General features: G+C 37.3%; 3 protein-coding genes across 3 annotated transcripts; 2 read left to right on the top strand and 1 right to left on the bottom strand.

The window, feature by feature from the left end:
• The first annotated feature begins 1711 nt into the window (after positions 1–1711).
• On the top strand, positions 1712–3371 carry LOC137940727 (uncharacterized). The gene is made up of 2 exons (XM_068785860.1): positions 1712–1806; positions 2933–3371. The coding sequence occupies exons 1-2, from the start codon at positions 1712–1714 to the stop codon at positions 3369–3371; spliced, it is 534 nt and encodes a 177-aa protein (XP_068641961.1).
• Positions 3372–6958: 3587 nt separating this feature from the next.
• LOC137940728 (uncharacterized) lies at positions 6959–7486 on the top strand. The gene has a single exon (XM_068785861.1). It carries the CDS (start codon positions 6959–6961, stop codon positions 7484–7486), a length of 528 nt encoding a protein of 175 aa, XP_068641962.1.
• Positions 7487–9792: 2306 nt separating this feature from the next.
• LOC137942180 (uncharacterized) lies at positions 9793–11169 on the bottom strand. Its single transcript, XM_068787874.1, has 3 exons — positions 10408–11169; positions 10228–10305; positions 9793–10115 (listed from the first exon to the last, which is right to left on the bottom strand). Exons 1-3 carry the CDS (start codon positions 11095–11097, stop codon positions 10110–10112), a joined length of 774 nt encoding a protein of 257 aa, XP_068643975.1. The 5' UTR covers positions 11098–11169; the 3' UTR covers positions 9793–10109.
• Between the last annotated feature and the right edge of the window lie 3187 nt (positions 11170–14356).

Consider the following 14356-nt stretch of genomic DNA (forward strand, 5'->3'; position numbering starts at 1 on the left):
AATAATTAAATTTACATAGAAGTTATTATTTCTAACAATTTTAATGTTTAATAATAACTTTATTTAATTAATATATTTAAAATATTAATGTAAATAGGTGTAAAATTAAATAAATTTAATTATAAAATAATTTTCATAATTATTTATAGTTTAAAATAAATTATTTATAAACTAAAATATATTTATTATTATTTAAAATAAAATTATTTAATTTTTAAAAATTATTTTTATTAGATATAAACTGAAATAATTTTATTCATAATTTAAAATAATAAATATATATTTTGATTAAAATCCTCTTTTAACAACGCAACTGAGAATATCGTCCTCTCCTTCTTCTCCGCCGCCAAGGTTCTCAGGCCAGTGGATATCGCGTGCTTTCCCGAGGATAACAGCGGAATCTCCCTACGAACCTCCCCAATCTCGTTCGGAGCCTTACAAGTTGCCCTCCTGGTGCGGAGATTCCATGGCCTCGTCGAGGATTCTTCTTCCTCGGCTTCCTTTGGCACATGAAACTACATCCTCATCGCCGTCATCGGGAGGTTAACTAAAAGATTCTCCCTGATTCCTTTAATTCCAAGATCATGGTCCTTGCTCGCCACCATCAAATCTAGGCGTTCTGCAAATGGGTTCCCAAATTTGATATTGTAAGGTTCTACTACCCTTCAGTACACACGCTGAATTCAAAAGACGGAGTTTATGTCTCATCAACGGACGACTACAACTATCGACACAGCGGATCTCATCACAAATGGTTTAAAAAGTCCCAAAGTCTATGTGTCTAAAAGGTCAGCCAAGTCAGAGAAAAGGTCCTGCTAACAAACATCGGTAAGCCATAGGTCCAATTGGTGAGGGGTCGACATTATGCCTGCGTCGTGTGCTTAGACGGATTAAATTTTATTTATTTATATGTATAATATTTTATGTCAAGTATCTTTTAAATTGAATTATTTATACTAATAATTATATTTTATTATTTTATAATGTCAATAAGAATTCTACAATTTTACACTCTAAAAATATTTATTCTAAAATCTCATATACCAATAACATATTTTGAATAAAATCATTCCATTGTAGCAATTAGAATCACACTAACAACAAAACAAAAATCCAAACTGAACCCGGTATGGATTATGGAGCATCCTAGGCCTTTATAACACCTATAACAAATTTTAAATTGTGAAACATGTTTAAATATTTTACTTCAGATTAAGAAGTAGACTTTACTTTTCAAATTTTAAAATATCATGTTGATGTAAAACAACTAAAATGAAGGTTGAATGCCACTAGCTGCATGTTTCTTAAACTTGAAACAGTACATTTTCCAATGTGGGTTTTCAAATTTTTTTACTATTAATATTTAATATGCACGTGATAATAATTTCACACAAAAAAAAAACGAAAAAATTAATGTTTTTTTTGCCTTCAACTACAACAAAAATGAAATTTATTCACAAACACCCACCAAAAATTTAGGAAATACGTATTGATACCGATTTGTTTTAAAGATCACTCTCAAGTATGGCCCCTTGTTACATTTTCAAAAAGGATTCTCTATAATCAAATTTTAGTGAAGTATCAGTTTCAAATTAGTAAGAAATAATAACAATAAAAGAGAGCGAAAACCAAAGAGAGGCATCCGGAGGTGCATACATCCAATAGCTTCTGTATAACTCTCGCCCTCTTCTTGGGCTACCAAGGTGTCACGATGAATAAATCCGCCTCAATCTCTTCTTTAGACAATGCAACTGAGAACTTTCGCCTCTCCTTCTCTCCGTTCTTGTTCGGTGCCAAGGTTCTCAGGTGAGTGGATATCGCGTGGCTTTTTTACTATGAGGACTAACCCTTTTGGGACTCCTCCGCATCAACACTATCCATATCGATACGTACCCAAAGGCTATCATCATCGAGAAAGCACACGAAATCCACTTGCTCGAGAGTTTTTCATGTTAAGTTGTGGAGCCTAAACAATGCCCTACACTAAGTCGGTACTACTGTTTCATTAAGGGCAGTTTGAGAATTTTACTCTTGTATCACGGTTGCCCTAATTTTCTCCTTATATTTGGGGCGTCACTATTAGGGTTTTATTATTCATCCGAGGAGTATCTTGAGCTGAGGCCCGAGAGAGAGGTTAGAGAAAAACACCTGTAACTGTGTGTGATTTCTTTTGTAAATTATTTCATCTTCATAGTGGATTACTGTAGCAGCGGAAGACAGGACGTAGTTTCACCTTGATGTGAACCTGTATAAATCTTGTTGATTGTTCTTGTGCTTGCCTTTTCCTTTTCTCCTGCGATTATCATTATTACTCTCGTTAGTTTGGAATTAGGGCGTCTAATTCCTAACAAGTGGTATTAGATCTTTGGTTTGTAATTGAGAGCATTGGCTGACGGAGAAGGATCGTCACTAGGAATCAACAAGTTCAATGGTATGGATTTTGCATTCTGGAGGATGCAAATTGAAGATTGTCTATACAGTAAAAAACTGCACTCACCACTTCTGGATATGAAACCAGATGGTATGAAAAATGATGAGTGAAATCTTCTTGATAGACAAGTGTTGGGAGTAGTCCGGTTAACACTGTCAAAGAACGTCGCTCACAATGTGGCGTCGGAGAAAACCATAGTGGGGATGATGAAGATTTTGTCTAACATGTATGAGAAGCCTTACACAAATAATAAGGTACATTTAATGAAAAACTCATCATTTTAAAGATGATAGAAAATACATCAGTGAAATGCATTTGAATGAGTTTAGCTCGTTTATCAATCAATTGACCTCAATTCAGATTAAATTTGATGATGAAGTTCGTGCTTTAATTCTTTTGGCTTTCTGCCAAATTGTTGGGAGTTATGAGGGCTACGGTCAATAACTTTGTAGGTAACAGGAAGTTAATTTTTAATGTTGGTCAGGATACAATTTTGTGAAGGAATTCTAACAAGGGCAATGTGAAATGCTGGAATTGTGGCAAGTGTAGTCACATCAAGAAGAACTACAAAGCATTGAAGAAGGATGAAAAGAAAAACGATGTTGCAAATGTCGCGACTGAAGAGGTACAAGATGTTTTACTCTTCTCGGTTGATAGTCCTATTGACTTTTGGGTATTAGTTTCAGAACTTCTTTTCACACCACCGTACATTGTGAGATCATGGAGAATTATGTTGCTGAAGATCACGGGGAAGGTGTATCTTACTGATGGAGAACCTTTGGATATTGTCGGTATTGGTAATGTCAAATTTAGAATGTCAAATGGGTCAGTGTGGAAAATTCACAAGGTGAGACTTGTACCAAAACTTATGCGTACTCTGATCTCAGTAGGGAAGCTTGATGATGAAGGTCATAATGTGATTTTTAATGTTGTTGCCTAGAAAGTCACTAAAGGAGCCATGATTGTTGCACAAGGAGTTAACACTGGAACTCTTTACATCACTTCCAGTTGAAGAGACACGGTTGCAGTTGTTGATGCTGTTACTGATTATGATTTGTGGCATTATAGGATCAATCACAAGAGTCAGAAGGGAATGAAAGTGTTTCACTCCAAAGGGAAGCTACATGGGTTGAAAACTGTGAATAACAATTTGTGTGTAGGCTGTAAGGCAAGAAGAAAAGGGTTCGTTTTTTTAAGGCTGGAAATGAGCAAAAGACAACAAAATTGGTGTTGGTTCACACAGAGGTGTGGGGACCTTCAAATGGTACTTCCCATGGTGGTTCTAAATACTATGTGACATTTATTGATGATGCTAGCAGAAAGGTATGAGTTTATTTCCTGAACAAGAAATCTGATGTATTTGATACCTTCAAGAGATGGAGAGCAATGGTTGAGAATGAGACAAATTTGAAGGTGAAGTGTCTATAGTCAGATAAAGGGGGAGAATACATAGATGATGATTCCAAGCAGCACTGTGCTGATAATGAAATCAAGATGAAGAAGACCATTTCTAGAAAACCTCAACAGAATGGTGTGGTAGAGAGGATGAATAGGACTTTGAACGAGCATGCTAGGAGTATGAGATTGCATGCGGGATTGCCAAAGATGTCATAGTCTAAGGCTATTAGCATCTCTGTCTATTTGATCAATAGAGGTCTCTCAACACCATTGGATTGCAAAATACCAGAAGAGGTCTGGAGCCGCAAAAAGGTAAACCTTTCTTTCTTGAAAGTTTTTGGTTATGTTTCTTTTATTCATATTGATTATGTTATTAGAAGTAAACTTGTTGCTATATCTAAGATATGTTTCTTTATTGGCAATGGTAGTACCAAGTTTGGTTATCACTTCTGGTATGACCAAAGTCGTAAGGTTATCAAGAGCAAGGACATGATCTTCAAGGAAGGTGCCTTGTATAAAGACATGTTGAGAACAAAGTATGAGAGCACAAGTAATGAAACCAAGAAGTCTGAAGTGATTCAGTTGAGAAATCTTCCTATTATTGAGATGGAGAATATTGATCAGGAAAATTAAAAAAACATACCCTAGAAGTAAATCAGAACATTCCTATGAATGAACTCAGGAGATCTGCCAGAACTAGCATACCACCACAAAGTGAAGCACCACAAAAGAACCACAAGTACTGCAAGATATTTCTTGAGCAGTTAGATAAAGATGATGGATGCATTTTGTGTTTGACCCCTACCCTTAAATAGTAAAAACCAGCAAAAAATGGAGCACCCTATATCTTTTCATCATAAGTTGTCAATTTATTCTTTGTGCAAATTTATTTTTCTTTGAAAAATCTTCCTACAAAGCTAATTACCAGAGTTTTTGTTTTTGACTCACTCAGCATTTGAATCAAGAATGAAAAATAAAACAACTTAAATGTTGTAGAAAAGCAAATAACCTTTATTTGGCTAGTAGGTGAAATTCAAAGGATACAAATTCCTCTTTGAAGTGCAAATGACAAAAGCAAATTACTCTTCTGGGAAATAATTAACAAAATTATGTTTGAACAAACCAAAAAAAAGATATTTTCAGCTTCTCATACATTTAGCTTAGTGAGTAATTACTTGTAGCTGTTGGAGGTTCAAATATCTATACAAAAAGCAGTAATTAGTAATCAATAGTTATATAGTTAACAAATTGTTGATTAAATGTTTTTTGGATTTAAGCCATTTTTTTTTTAACAAAAAATGCATTTAAATCTTTCAAAAACAAAAATCTACCATCTCTATTCTTTTTACTCTACATTTTTCCTTAGTATTTTCTTAAATCATTGTATGTATAAAAATAAGGAAACAACTATATGCCTTGGATTACATTAAGGTTAATGCCTAGCCTTACATCTATCACATTCACAAAATATCAACAGCGAGACAAAGCCCCAACAACCAAGACTAACAATGTTTAGATTCATTTCTTTGTGACTCCATTAAGTTTCTAATTTGCAAAGTATTGTCCAGATATAGGTATAACAAAAACCAGGCAAGTCTCCCAAGCAAATCAACTAAAACTCAAAAAACAAGTTTTTTCAGCATTGGTTGAAGCATGTGAAAGCTTTCATTCATGAGTTGGTCAACAGAGAGAAGAAGGAGAGAAGAAAGTTCTGAGTTGTGTTGTCTAAAGAGGAGATTGAAGAGGATTTCACCATCATAGGATCAAAGCCACCTCGGCAGCCCAAGAAGAGGGCGAGAGTTATACATAAGCAATTGGAAGTAAGCACCTCCTGATGCCTCTCTTTGGTTTTCGCTCTATTTTATTGTTATTATTTGTTACTAATTTGGAACTGATACTTCACTAAATTTTGATTATAGAACATCCTATTTGAAAATGCAACAAAGGGCATATTTGAAAGTTATCTTTAAAACAAATCGGTATCGATACGTATTTCCTAAATTTTTAGTGGGTGTTTGTGAATATATTTCATTTTTGTTGTAGTTGAAGGCAAAAAAACATAATTTTTTTAGACTTGCATTATTTATATCATGTGCATATTTTATATTAAAAGTCGAGAAATTGGAAAACCCACATTGGACAATGTACTATTTCAGGTTTACGAAACATACAGCTAGTGGCTTTCAACCTTCATTTTAGTTTTTTTACATCGACATGATATTTGAAATTTTGAATAGTAAAGTCTAATTAAATATAAATAAATAAAATTTACCAAGAATTTATTATTTCTATCAATTTTAATATTTATTAATAACTTGTATTTAATTAATATATTAAAAATATTTAAGTAAAACATGATTATATTTTATGCTAATGTAAATAGGTTTAAAATTAAATAAATTTATAAATTTCCAACTCTAATTATAAACTATTTTTCTTAATTGGTTATAATTTAAAATAAATTATTTATAAACTATTTTTTTTGTTATAATTTAAAATAAAATGTTTAAATTTTAAAAAAATATTTTTAAACAATTGTTTTAATTATTTATAAAGTGAAATAATTATTTTAATAATTTAAATAATAAATATATATTTATATTAATATTTAACAAATTTTTAAAATAATATTATATTTATACTATAATTATATTTTCATATTAGAGAATCTTCAATAATAGTTAAGAATGTATTATTAAATAAAATTATCAAAAATCCATTATTTAAAGGATATGAATACAATCATTTAGGTTAAAAAATTGTATATATTTATAATATTATGTTTAAAATTTATTATTATCATATTAATTAAAGTAATACAAGTGTGTTAATTTAAATAAAGTGAAATATATTTAACTTTAAACCAATTAATTTACTAATTTAACTTAGTAATATAACTTGTCCTTCAATTTTCATTGTGATTCAACTTTTCTTATTAAAATAATGATTATTATAGGTATTGTATTCATATATCATTTTACCGAAAAGGAGCCATCCGGTGAGAAGGGACGGAACCCCGGTCCATTCTACGGACTCTCCTTCGCCGTCACCACTCACCGTATTAATCCTAATGTGCAAATATTTCCATTTCTTGATCAGATCCTTCTTATTTTATTTTATTCATCTTCAATGGCCGCCGTCTCCGAGGGCCTGGCCTCCAATCTTTCTTCCTCCCTGCCGTCTCTCAACTGGGCCAATCACACCCCCGATTCTAACTCCCAATCCCTTTCCCAATCGCCCACGTCTCTCTCGTTTTTCACTCTGCCAAACACCGCCAGACGTCGCTCCCTTCCGGCGGGACAGCCCTCCCTCCGTCAGCTTGGCTCACAACTGGCGCAGCGTTTTCAGGCGAAAAGCACTACCAAGGACGCCAGCGAGGATGAGTCGTGCGATCCCGATGAGGAAGAAGAAGAGGATGGGGAGCTTAGAGTGCCTGCTTCACCTCTTTCACCGCCGGAGACACGACCCAGGTCGCTGCGACTGAGGGGCTTAGCTCCGCCGCTAGGTGGAGAAGAGAAGAAGAAATTGGAGATACCTAGGTTATCGATTTCGCTGTCGGAGGAGATTGAAGAGGATATCTGGGCGCTCACCGGATCCAGACCGTCGAGGCGGCCAAAGAAGAGACACAGAAACGTACAGAAGAAATTGGATTTCTGAATCTACGCCATGGGAAGCTGGCACTCCCAGTGGGCGATGGGCGACGTACTCACGTGACTATCCACACCCGTCGCCCCAGCTCATTCTAGCTATCGCCTTTCATCATATTGGAATAAAAACCCCGAACTCCTACGAACCAAACCCGGACGCGAACGTTAAAACCGCTTTCTATCTCTCTCTCTCTCTCTCTCCCGCTCTCTTTCAATTCCCGATGTTTTCAGAAACTGGGGATTCCTAAATCTCCATCGACCCTGCCATCTCCAGCCATACCTTCCGTTGTGTAGATTCTGCTAGGCTCTTCTTCTCTCTAATCGTTTTCTGGTTTTCTCTCTTGATCCATGGTGATGATCCCGCGATCAGCTGAGCCCGCGACTCCTCAGCGGCAAATGTCCTTGCCCCGCTGCCACCGAAGAAATCTCAGCCGCTCCACAACTTCTCCGTGCCCTTTCCAAAACGGGGAAAGCAGAGATTTCTTCGGTGCATGACAGTGAACCGCAACTGAGAAATCATCGGATCCTCATTCTCCGAAGCCCAATCCGACGGCAGCAAACAATATGCCTGAACGTCGTACCTTTAGAAGGACAGCCTCCGCGTCAACGCCGTCGTCGAAACCGACGTCTCATTCTCCGAAGCCCAATTCGACGGCAGCAAACAATATGCTTGAACATCGTACCTTTAGAAGGACAGCCTCCGCGTCAACGCCGTCGTCGAAACCGACGACTTCGACGTCCGGGAAGTTGGAAATGAAGAAATCAGGGAGAATCTTGAAGAAGAAGCCTAGGCGAGGCCATGGAATGTCCGCACCAGGAGGGCAGCCTGTAAGGCTGCGAACGAGATTGAGGAGGCTCGCAGGGAGATTCCGCCGTCGTCATCGGGAATGCACACCATGGCCAGAACCTTGGCGGAGGATAAGAACGGAGAGGAGGAAGTTCTCAGTCTCCTTGTCAAAAGAGCAGATGAAAGAGGTTTTCTTGAGCATGACAAACCACCTGGGCGGCCCAAGAAAAGGGCGAGAGGTATACAGAAGCAATTGGATGTAAGCCTTCAATCCTTTTCTTCGTTTCTTCTCTTATTGTAGTGTTTCTAGTTTCTGTGTTTTGAATTTTCTGGGCGGGAGTTATACAGAAGAAATTGGATGTAAGATATGTTCAATCTTCCCACCGTCTCTGCAGATAGATACGGAATAGCTGATCAATCTGAAACCAGAAAAAGGTAAAATTCCTTCTTCTTTTTTTAAATTGATTTTCCCTCCATTTCTTTGCTCCGCTGTCCATGATCGAAACGAATCTGATTTTTCTCTGGAACGAAGAACCTGAACCAAGTCTGATTGCTTTCCTGCCGAGGTTGATATTGTGAGAAGGTTCTTGAAATTCTGCTGATACAATTTCGTCAATTAGCGAAAGCACACCCACAAGAATGCCCAGTAGAAATCGGAAAAGACGATTCAAGCAAGCAAAAGAACTGCACATTTTTTTTTCCCTTTCACTATTTCGTGTTATCGCTGTAAATCGAGGAATCAGATGTTGTAAATGGCAAAAACTCGGATTTAAAATCATGAATTCACATGAGTTTTAACTGCTTTTTTTTTTTCTGTGCTAGATTTTATTAATATTTGATGCCACGAAGGAAAAGAAATGAGTTATCCCCATGGTTGCCGAGACTTTTAAAAATTGAGAATCAATCAAATATATAATTTCTCTTCATCCCTGACTTGCAAAGAAAGCCTCTCTCTCGTGCAAGGAAACTCTTTCAAACAAGCATTCGCCAATCAATTGCCCTCTTCTGCAAGAAAACTCAACTCTCCTCCCTCCCTTTCACTTTTTGTGATATCATTGCAACAAACAAGACCTAACCCTGCTAAATTTGAGATTTTCGTTAAATCCCCCGCACAGTTCGAACACCACGAGGAGTTGGGATTAGATCAAACACTTGAAGCTGATTTCAACTAAACCTGCACAACGCTGCAAGTCGTGATTTTCCTCCCAAGTAGCACAAGTTTCATCAAAATACAGAGAAGCAGCAAAATTAATCGAGGTTCACAGATGAGGATCCTCATCAGAAGATGAACAACCCCCTTCGTGGCAAAAGATCGCTAAATATTTTGGCTGAGAGCTCTGAATCTTCCTACAGTTTATCTCTAAACTTCTCAATCGATTTTTTCCTGAACATCCAATCATTTTCTAAGAGTCGAAATAATGCCTATCTGGAAACAGATTTTCAGGATCATAAAAACACGAAATCAAACTAAAAATATTCACATTTCCCGACGAAAAAAAAAATAGGAGACGAAGATCAAAACGATTGGATTTAATGAATAAAATTAGTGTGGCAATGCGATTACCATCTAATCCTCTCTATATTTACAGTAAAGAGAACCCAAAAAAGAATGTTGTCGCCGAGCTTCTCTTTCGATTTTCCACGGGGAATTGACAGATCTCAAAATAGTTGCTGTTCTTGCCCAAGATGAATAAATCTCAAGAAGCGCATCGGTCAGTGCGACTGAATAGTGGCTGAGTAATCCCAAGCATCGTCGTCGGCCATTGCAATTGAACAGTGATTCAGTAATGTCAATACTCAACTTCAGGTTCAATTGCGATTGAACTTTCCAGTAAATTTCGAGTATCTAGTTCTGGTACAAGTGCATGAGAGGCCATTGTTAGCATTCAACGATTGAGCCCTAAAAACAAAGAAAAATAGTCGGTCCAAACCTAGACATTCCGAAAACATAAGACAGCAATTACCGTTCTAGGTTCAGGATGATCGGGGATTTTGTAGGAATCTGGAGTTATATCACACAGCCATAAACCTGGAAACGTCTCCTGGAAACAAAAATCAGAGGAACTGCATCAGCGTCGAAATTAGAGGATAAACAGAGAAGGAATGGGAAGGACAGAACGTTGAACCTCCACAAGTTCACTTACATTAACTTTTTTCTGAATCGCCCTAGGCCTCTTTTTTGGCCTACGAGACGGTTTCAATCCGGTCATGGCCAAGAAGTCCTCCTCTATCTCCTGCTTCGATAGAGAAATAGAGAGGGTAGATATCTCCATCTTATTCTCCTCTTCTCTCAGCGGAGGAGCAAGGCCTCTGAGGCGGAGCGACTTCGGTCGGCCCTGTGACGGCGAGGGAGCATCTGGTTTGACGACTCCTTCATCGGCTCCAGAAACTCTTCCGCGGACCTCGATCGGAGCACTGCAAGGAGCGGGAACTCTCTTCTTTTTGGAATTACAGGCGTTTCTCTCCGATGAATCGTTCTTCTCTACCTGGTCTTCCAGCGAATCTCCATCCTTATCATGAGCTACCACGGTGTCAAGATGGGCCAAGAGCTTCTGTCGAACTTTCTTGATCCCGCCATCGGCTTCGGCGGAGCTTCCCGATTTGACGACAACGGAGGAAGAAATACGCTTACGGAAGGTGTCGGGGCGAAGCGGTGAGGCGTGGTAGGCAGAATCCTCGGATTCAGAGTGAGAATGGAAGGATCTGAAAGCGGTGGAGGGCTTATCGCCGTTGGCCTTCGGTTTGACGCACCTGAGGTTCCTCTGATTGCCCCATTTCAGGGAAGGCAACGAGAAATTGTGAAGAGGGTGTGGCCGTCGAGACACGGCCGCCATGGCAAATCAATAGAAAGCGGTTGGAGTGCAGAGAAAGAAGAGGAGAGCAGCAGCCGGTGGTGGTGGTGGTGGTGGAGGACGAGGAGAGTTTGGTTATTTTGTTCGGGTTGCGACTTATATACGTCCAAGGGGGAAAGGGCGCGATGAGATGGATCAAAGAGAGAGCAGAGGAGTGAAAGAAAAAAAAGGAAAACCACCTGCTCTTCTGTTTTTACTACCGTTTGGGGATAGTTGATAACGTGCGCGTCGGGGTTGCGTAGTCCGCATGACCACCCATGTGCTCCCTGAATCCGATGCCAGCGGAGCCGTTCGATTGGCTTCTTGGATGGAAGATCATCATCATCTCTGTCGTGCTCTCTGCTCTACACTCGGGAGTACCTTTACCCCCAACGCCAGGTCCGGCAAAAGGAACCGAGATTGTGTGGGCCCCATGAGAAAAACCGAAAATGCCATGTGGGGCCGGCTTGAGCGGAAGCGGATAGGTCTCCTCCCGCGGTACGGCGGTTGCATGAATAGAAATGAGAAATTAGAAATTAAAAATGAAAAATGAAAAATGAAAAATTAGAAATTAGAAATTAGAAATTAGGGTTCCTTCACCGTCTCATTTTCCCAATAAAATATGGGACCGCTGGTGATAGAGTTCAACCAATTTCATGAATAGCAAAAAGGAGGATGGGCTCATTTGTCTTTGAATTGAATCTACTAAAAGCGAGCTCCTATTTGGCCTATCACTCTAATCAAAGAACAAAGGAACGACCCACTTCCCTCATAGGTGAAATGGTCCTCCTCTTCAGTTGTTATTGTCGTTGTTGTTGTCGTTATTTATATAAAAAAATTAATTAATAACTTTAAAATAAAAACACTTTAGTAAAAAAGTATTAAATATAAGACCCAATTAGCATTCAAGATGGTATAAGGAAGAAAATTAATTAGGGCAAAATATTGGTTAAGTAAAGTAGGTCCATATCTATTGCCACTTATTCAACATCTATTACAAATGGATCCAATCAATAGCCGTTAATTAGTGTGTGTTTGCTACTTACGAGTCCCTCGATCTAATTTGAACGGTCCAACTCGGCCAGTTTCAACAAAGTCAGATGTATCTGGGATAGTAAGGGAATAGGGGAATAAGACTGCAGTTGGTTGGAGCAAGAGCTACACTCATTAATTGGTTTGGTTTCAATTTGAAGAGTTGTTGAGAGAAGGTTTTAGGAGGTAAAGAGGAGTATTTTAGATTTCTAATAATACATGTCGGAAGAAATCTCCGTGTTGGCAATCATTGAGTAACATCTCTATCATTGGATGCAAACATTGATAAAGTCCATGCATTAATAGAAACAAAAAGAAGCAAAAGAGCTAGAAGAGATAGGGGGAAGATTTTCTCAACATTGCTATCATAGGACCTATATTATATAGATTGCTTTTTGAAGCATATTCTTTTCTAGTTTTCATGGGAGACTAAAACTAAAATCCAAATACATTGAACCTAAACATTTTATTGGGCATCAAACAACCAATTCAAACCAATTTTAACTGAACTAGGAAACTAGCAGTAAGAAACCTGAATTGTCTTAGCTTGTAGCTTCAACAATTATCCATTACTACATTTTTTCCTCTCTTTGTTGTACCAAAGGAAAAAAGGATGACTACCTCTCTCTCCTTTTTTGTCATACATAAAAATAGTTGATAATGTCACTCTCATAGTTTTGTGGCTTGGGATTGGGACCTGACTCAGTGTCTACCAATCCCAAGTCGGATCGAGTGAGTCGAGTCAACTTACTTGATCTGCATGCCGACTCTCCTAGAAAGTTTCTACAAAGTGACTTAGAAAAATATAATTAAAAATTATAAAATACAAAAATAGATTAAAAATCTTTATTATTATTATAACATGTTAAGTAAATTAATTAAATATTATACAAAAAAATATAAAATATCTCCATTTTGACATATAATATATTATACATAATTAGCTAAATATGTTAACATTTTTTTAAACATATACTTAGCGGGAGTTAAAATCCGACTCAAATTGATTGAATCAATATGGTGGTCAGGCTCGAAGTGAGTTAGAAGGGACTTAATCAAAATAGGAGAGTTGAGTCCCTCCCTACGACTCAACTTGCCCAGTCCAAAATCCAATCCAACTCAATCGAGTTGCAAGTGACTCTGTGAATCAGAATACCAAGCAATGAACACATTGTTCACTATGTTGTTGAGTCTAACTACCTATTTGCCAAATAGAAAGAGGCATAAAGATAAAGTTGCCATGTGTAAAGATGACAAATAAAATAATTTGCTAGACAATATTTAAATTTAATTATACAGCAAAACACCAAATAAAATGCCTAACAGTCAAAACTAAATAGAACCTAATGCACTAAACAAATCATGCTCATAATCTACAAGAACAATGAATTCTTATGAGGGTTAAAACCTGTAGGATATCTAGATGTATAATTTGTAGGACTTAGGAATATGAAACCATATAACCTATCTTCTTATTATGATAATTGATGCTTACCAAAAATTGTGATGATACTGACTTTCAATCATTTTTAAATGAAATAGTTATTCACCATATTGTAACCATCCATTTGATAAGGTGCACCACTTTGACCCTAATATATAGGCAAGCAACCAAGAAATTCTTTTTCAATAATAATGTTTCAATCAAAGAGACACAATAGCACCCGCGATAATGAGCCAATGCCCAAATAACACATACTAAATATGTTGTTATATAGCAACAGATAACCGGTAAATAATACAAGTCCTTAATAGGAATAATGACACATGAGATAATCTGCAGCAAGTCCATCCTTGAATAAGGAACATGTGCATCAAATAATAAACTCGAACCAAGTACTAAGCTGCCAATAAGTTGAACCGAGTGTTCTTAATCCTCTAAAAAAGAATAATTGAACTGAGTGTTGCTAGTTCCAAGAGCAGCTGCATGATCTTCTCAAAAATAGAGGAGTGAATAAAATAGTAACGGATGATGCTTCCACGCTTACTGCATCAGTGATTAATTCAGACACCAAACCGATAACTAACCATATTAAACCAACTAATTAGCAGCCAATGACATAAGTGTCATGTGTCTGAATATAGTCCATGCTTAGAGATGTAATTATAGAATGAAACCGATTCTGAAAGGCAAGATAAAAAACCAAAGGCAAAGCTTGAGGCTAGACCAATTATAGCTTGAAAGGATTTAACCTAATGATAGGCTAAGGTAGGTTGCTCACTTCTTACG

The sequence above is a fragment of the Aristolochia californica genome, unplaced genomic scaffold (genome assembly GCF_029961685.1).
Source record: "Aristolochia californica isolate CCGP_79_NKW_82.1479 unplaced genomic scaffold, dmAriCali1.0.hap1 SCAF_9, whole genome shotgun sequence".
Classification (NCBI taxonomy): Eukaryota; Viridiplantae; Streptophyta; class Magnoliopsida; order Piperales; family Aristolochiaceae; genus Aristolochia; species Aristolochia californica.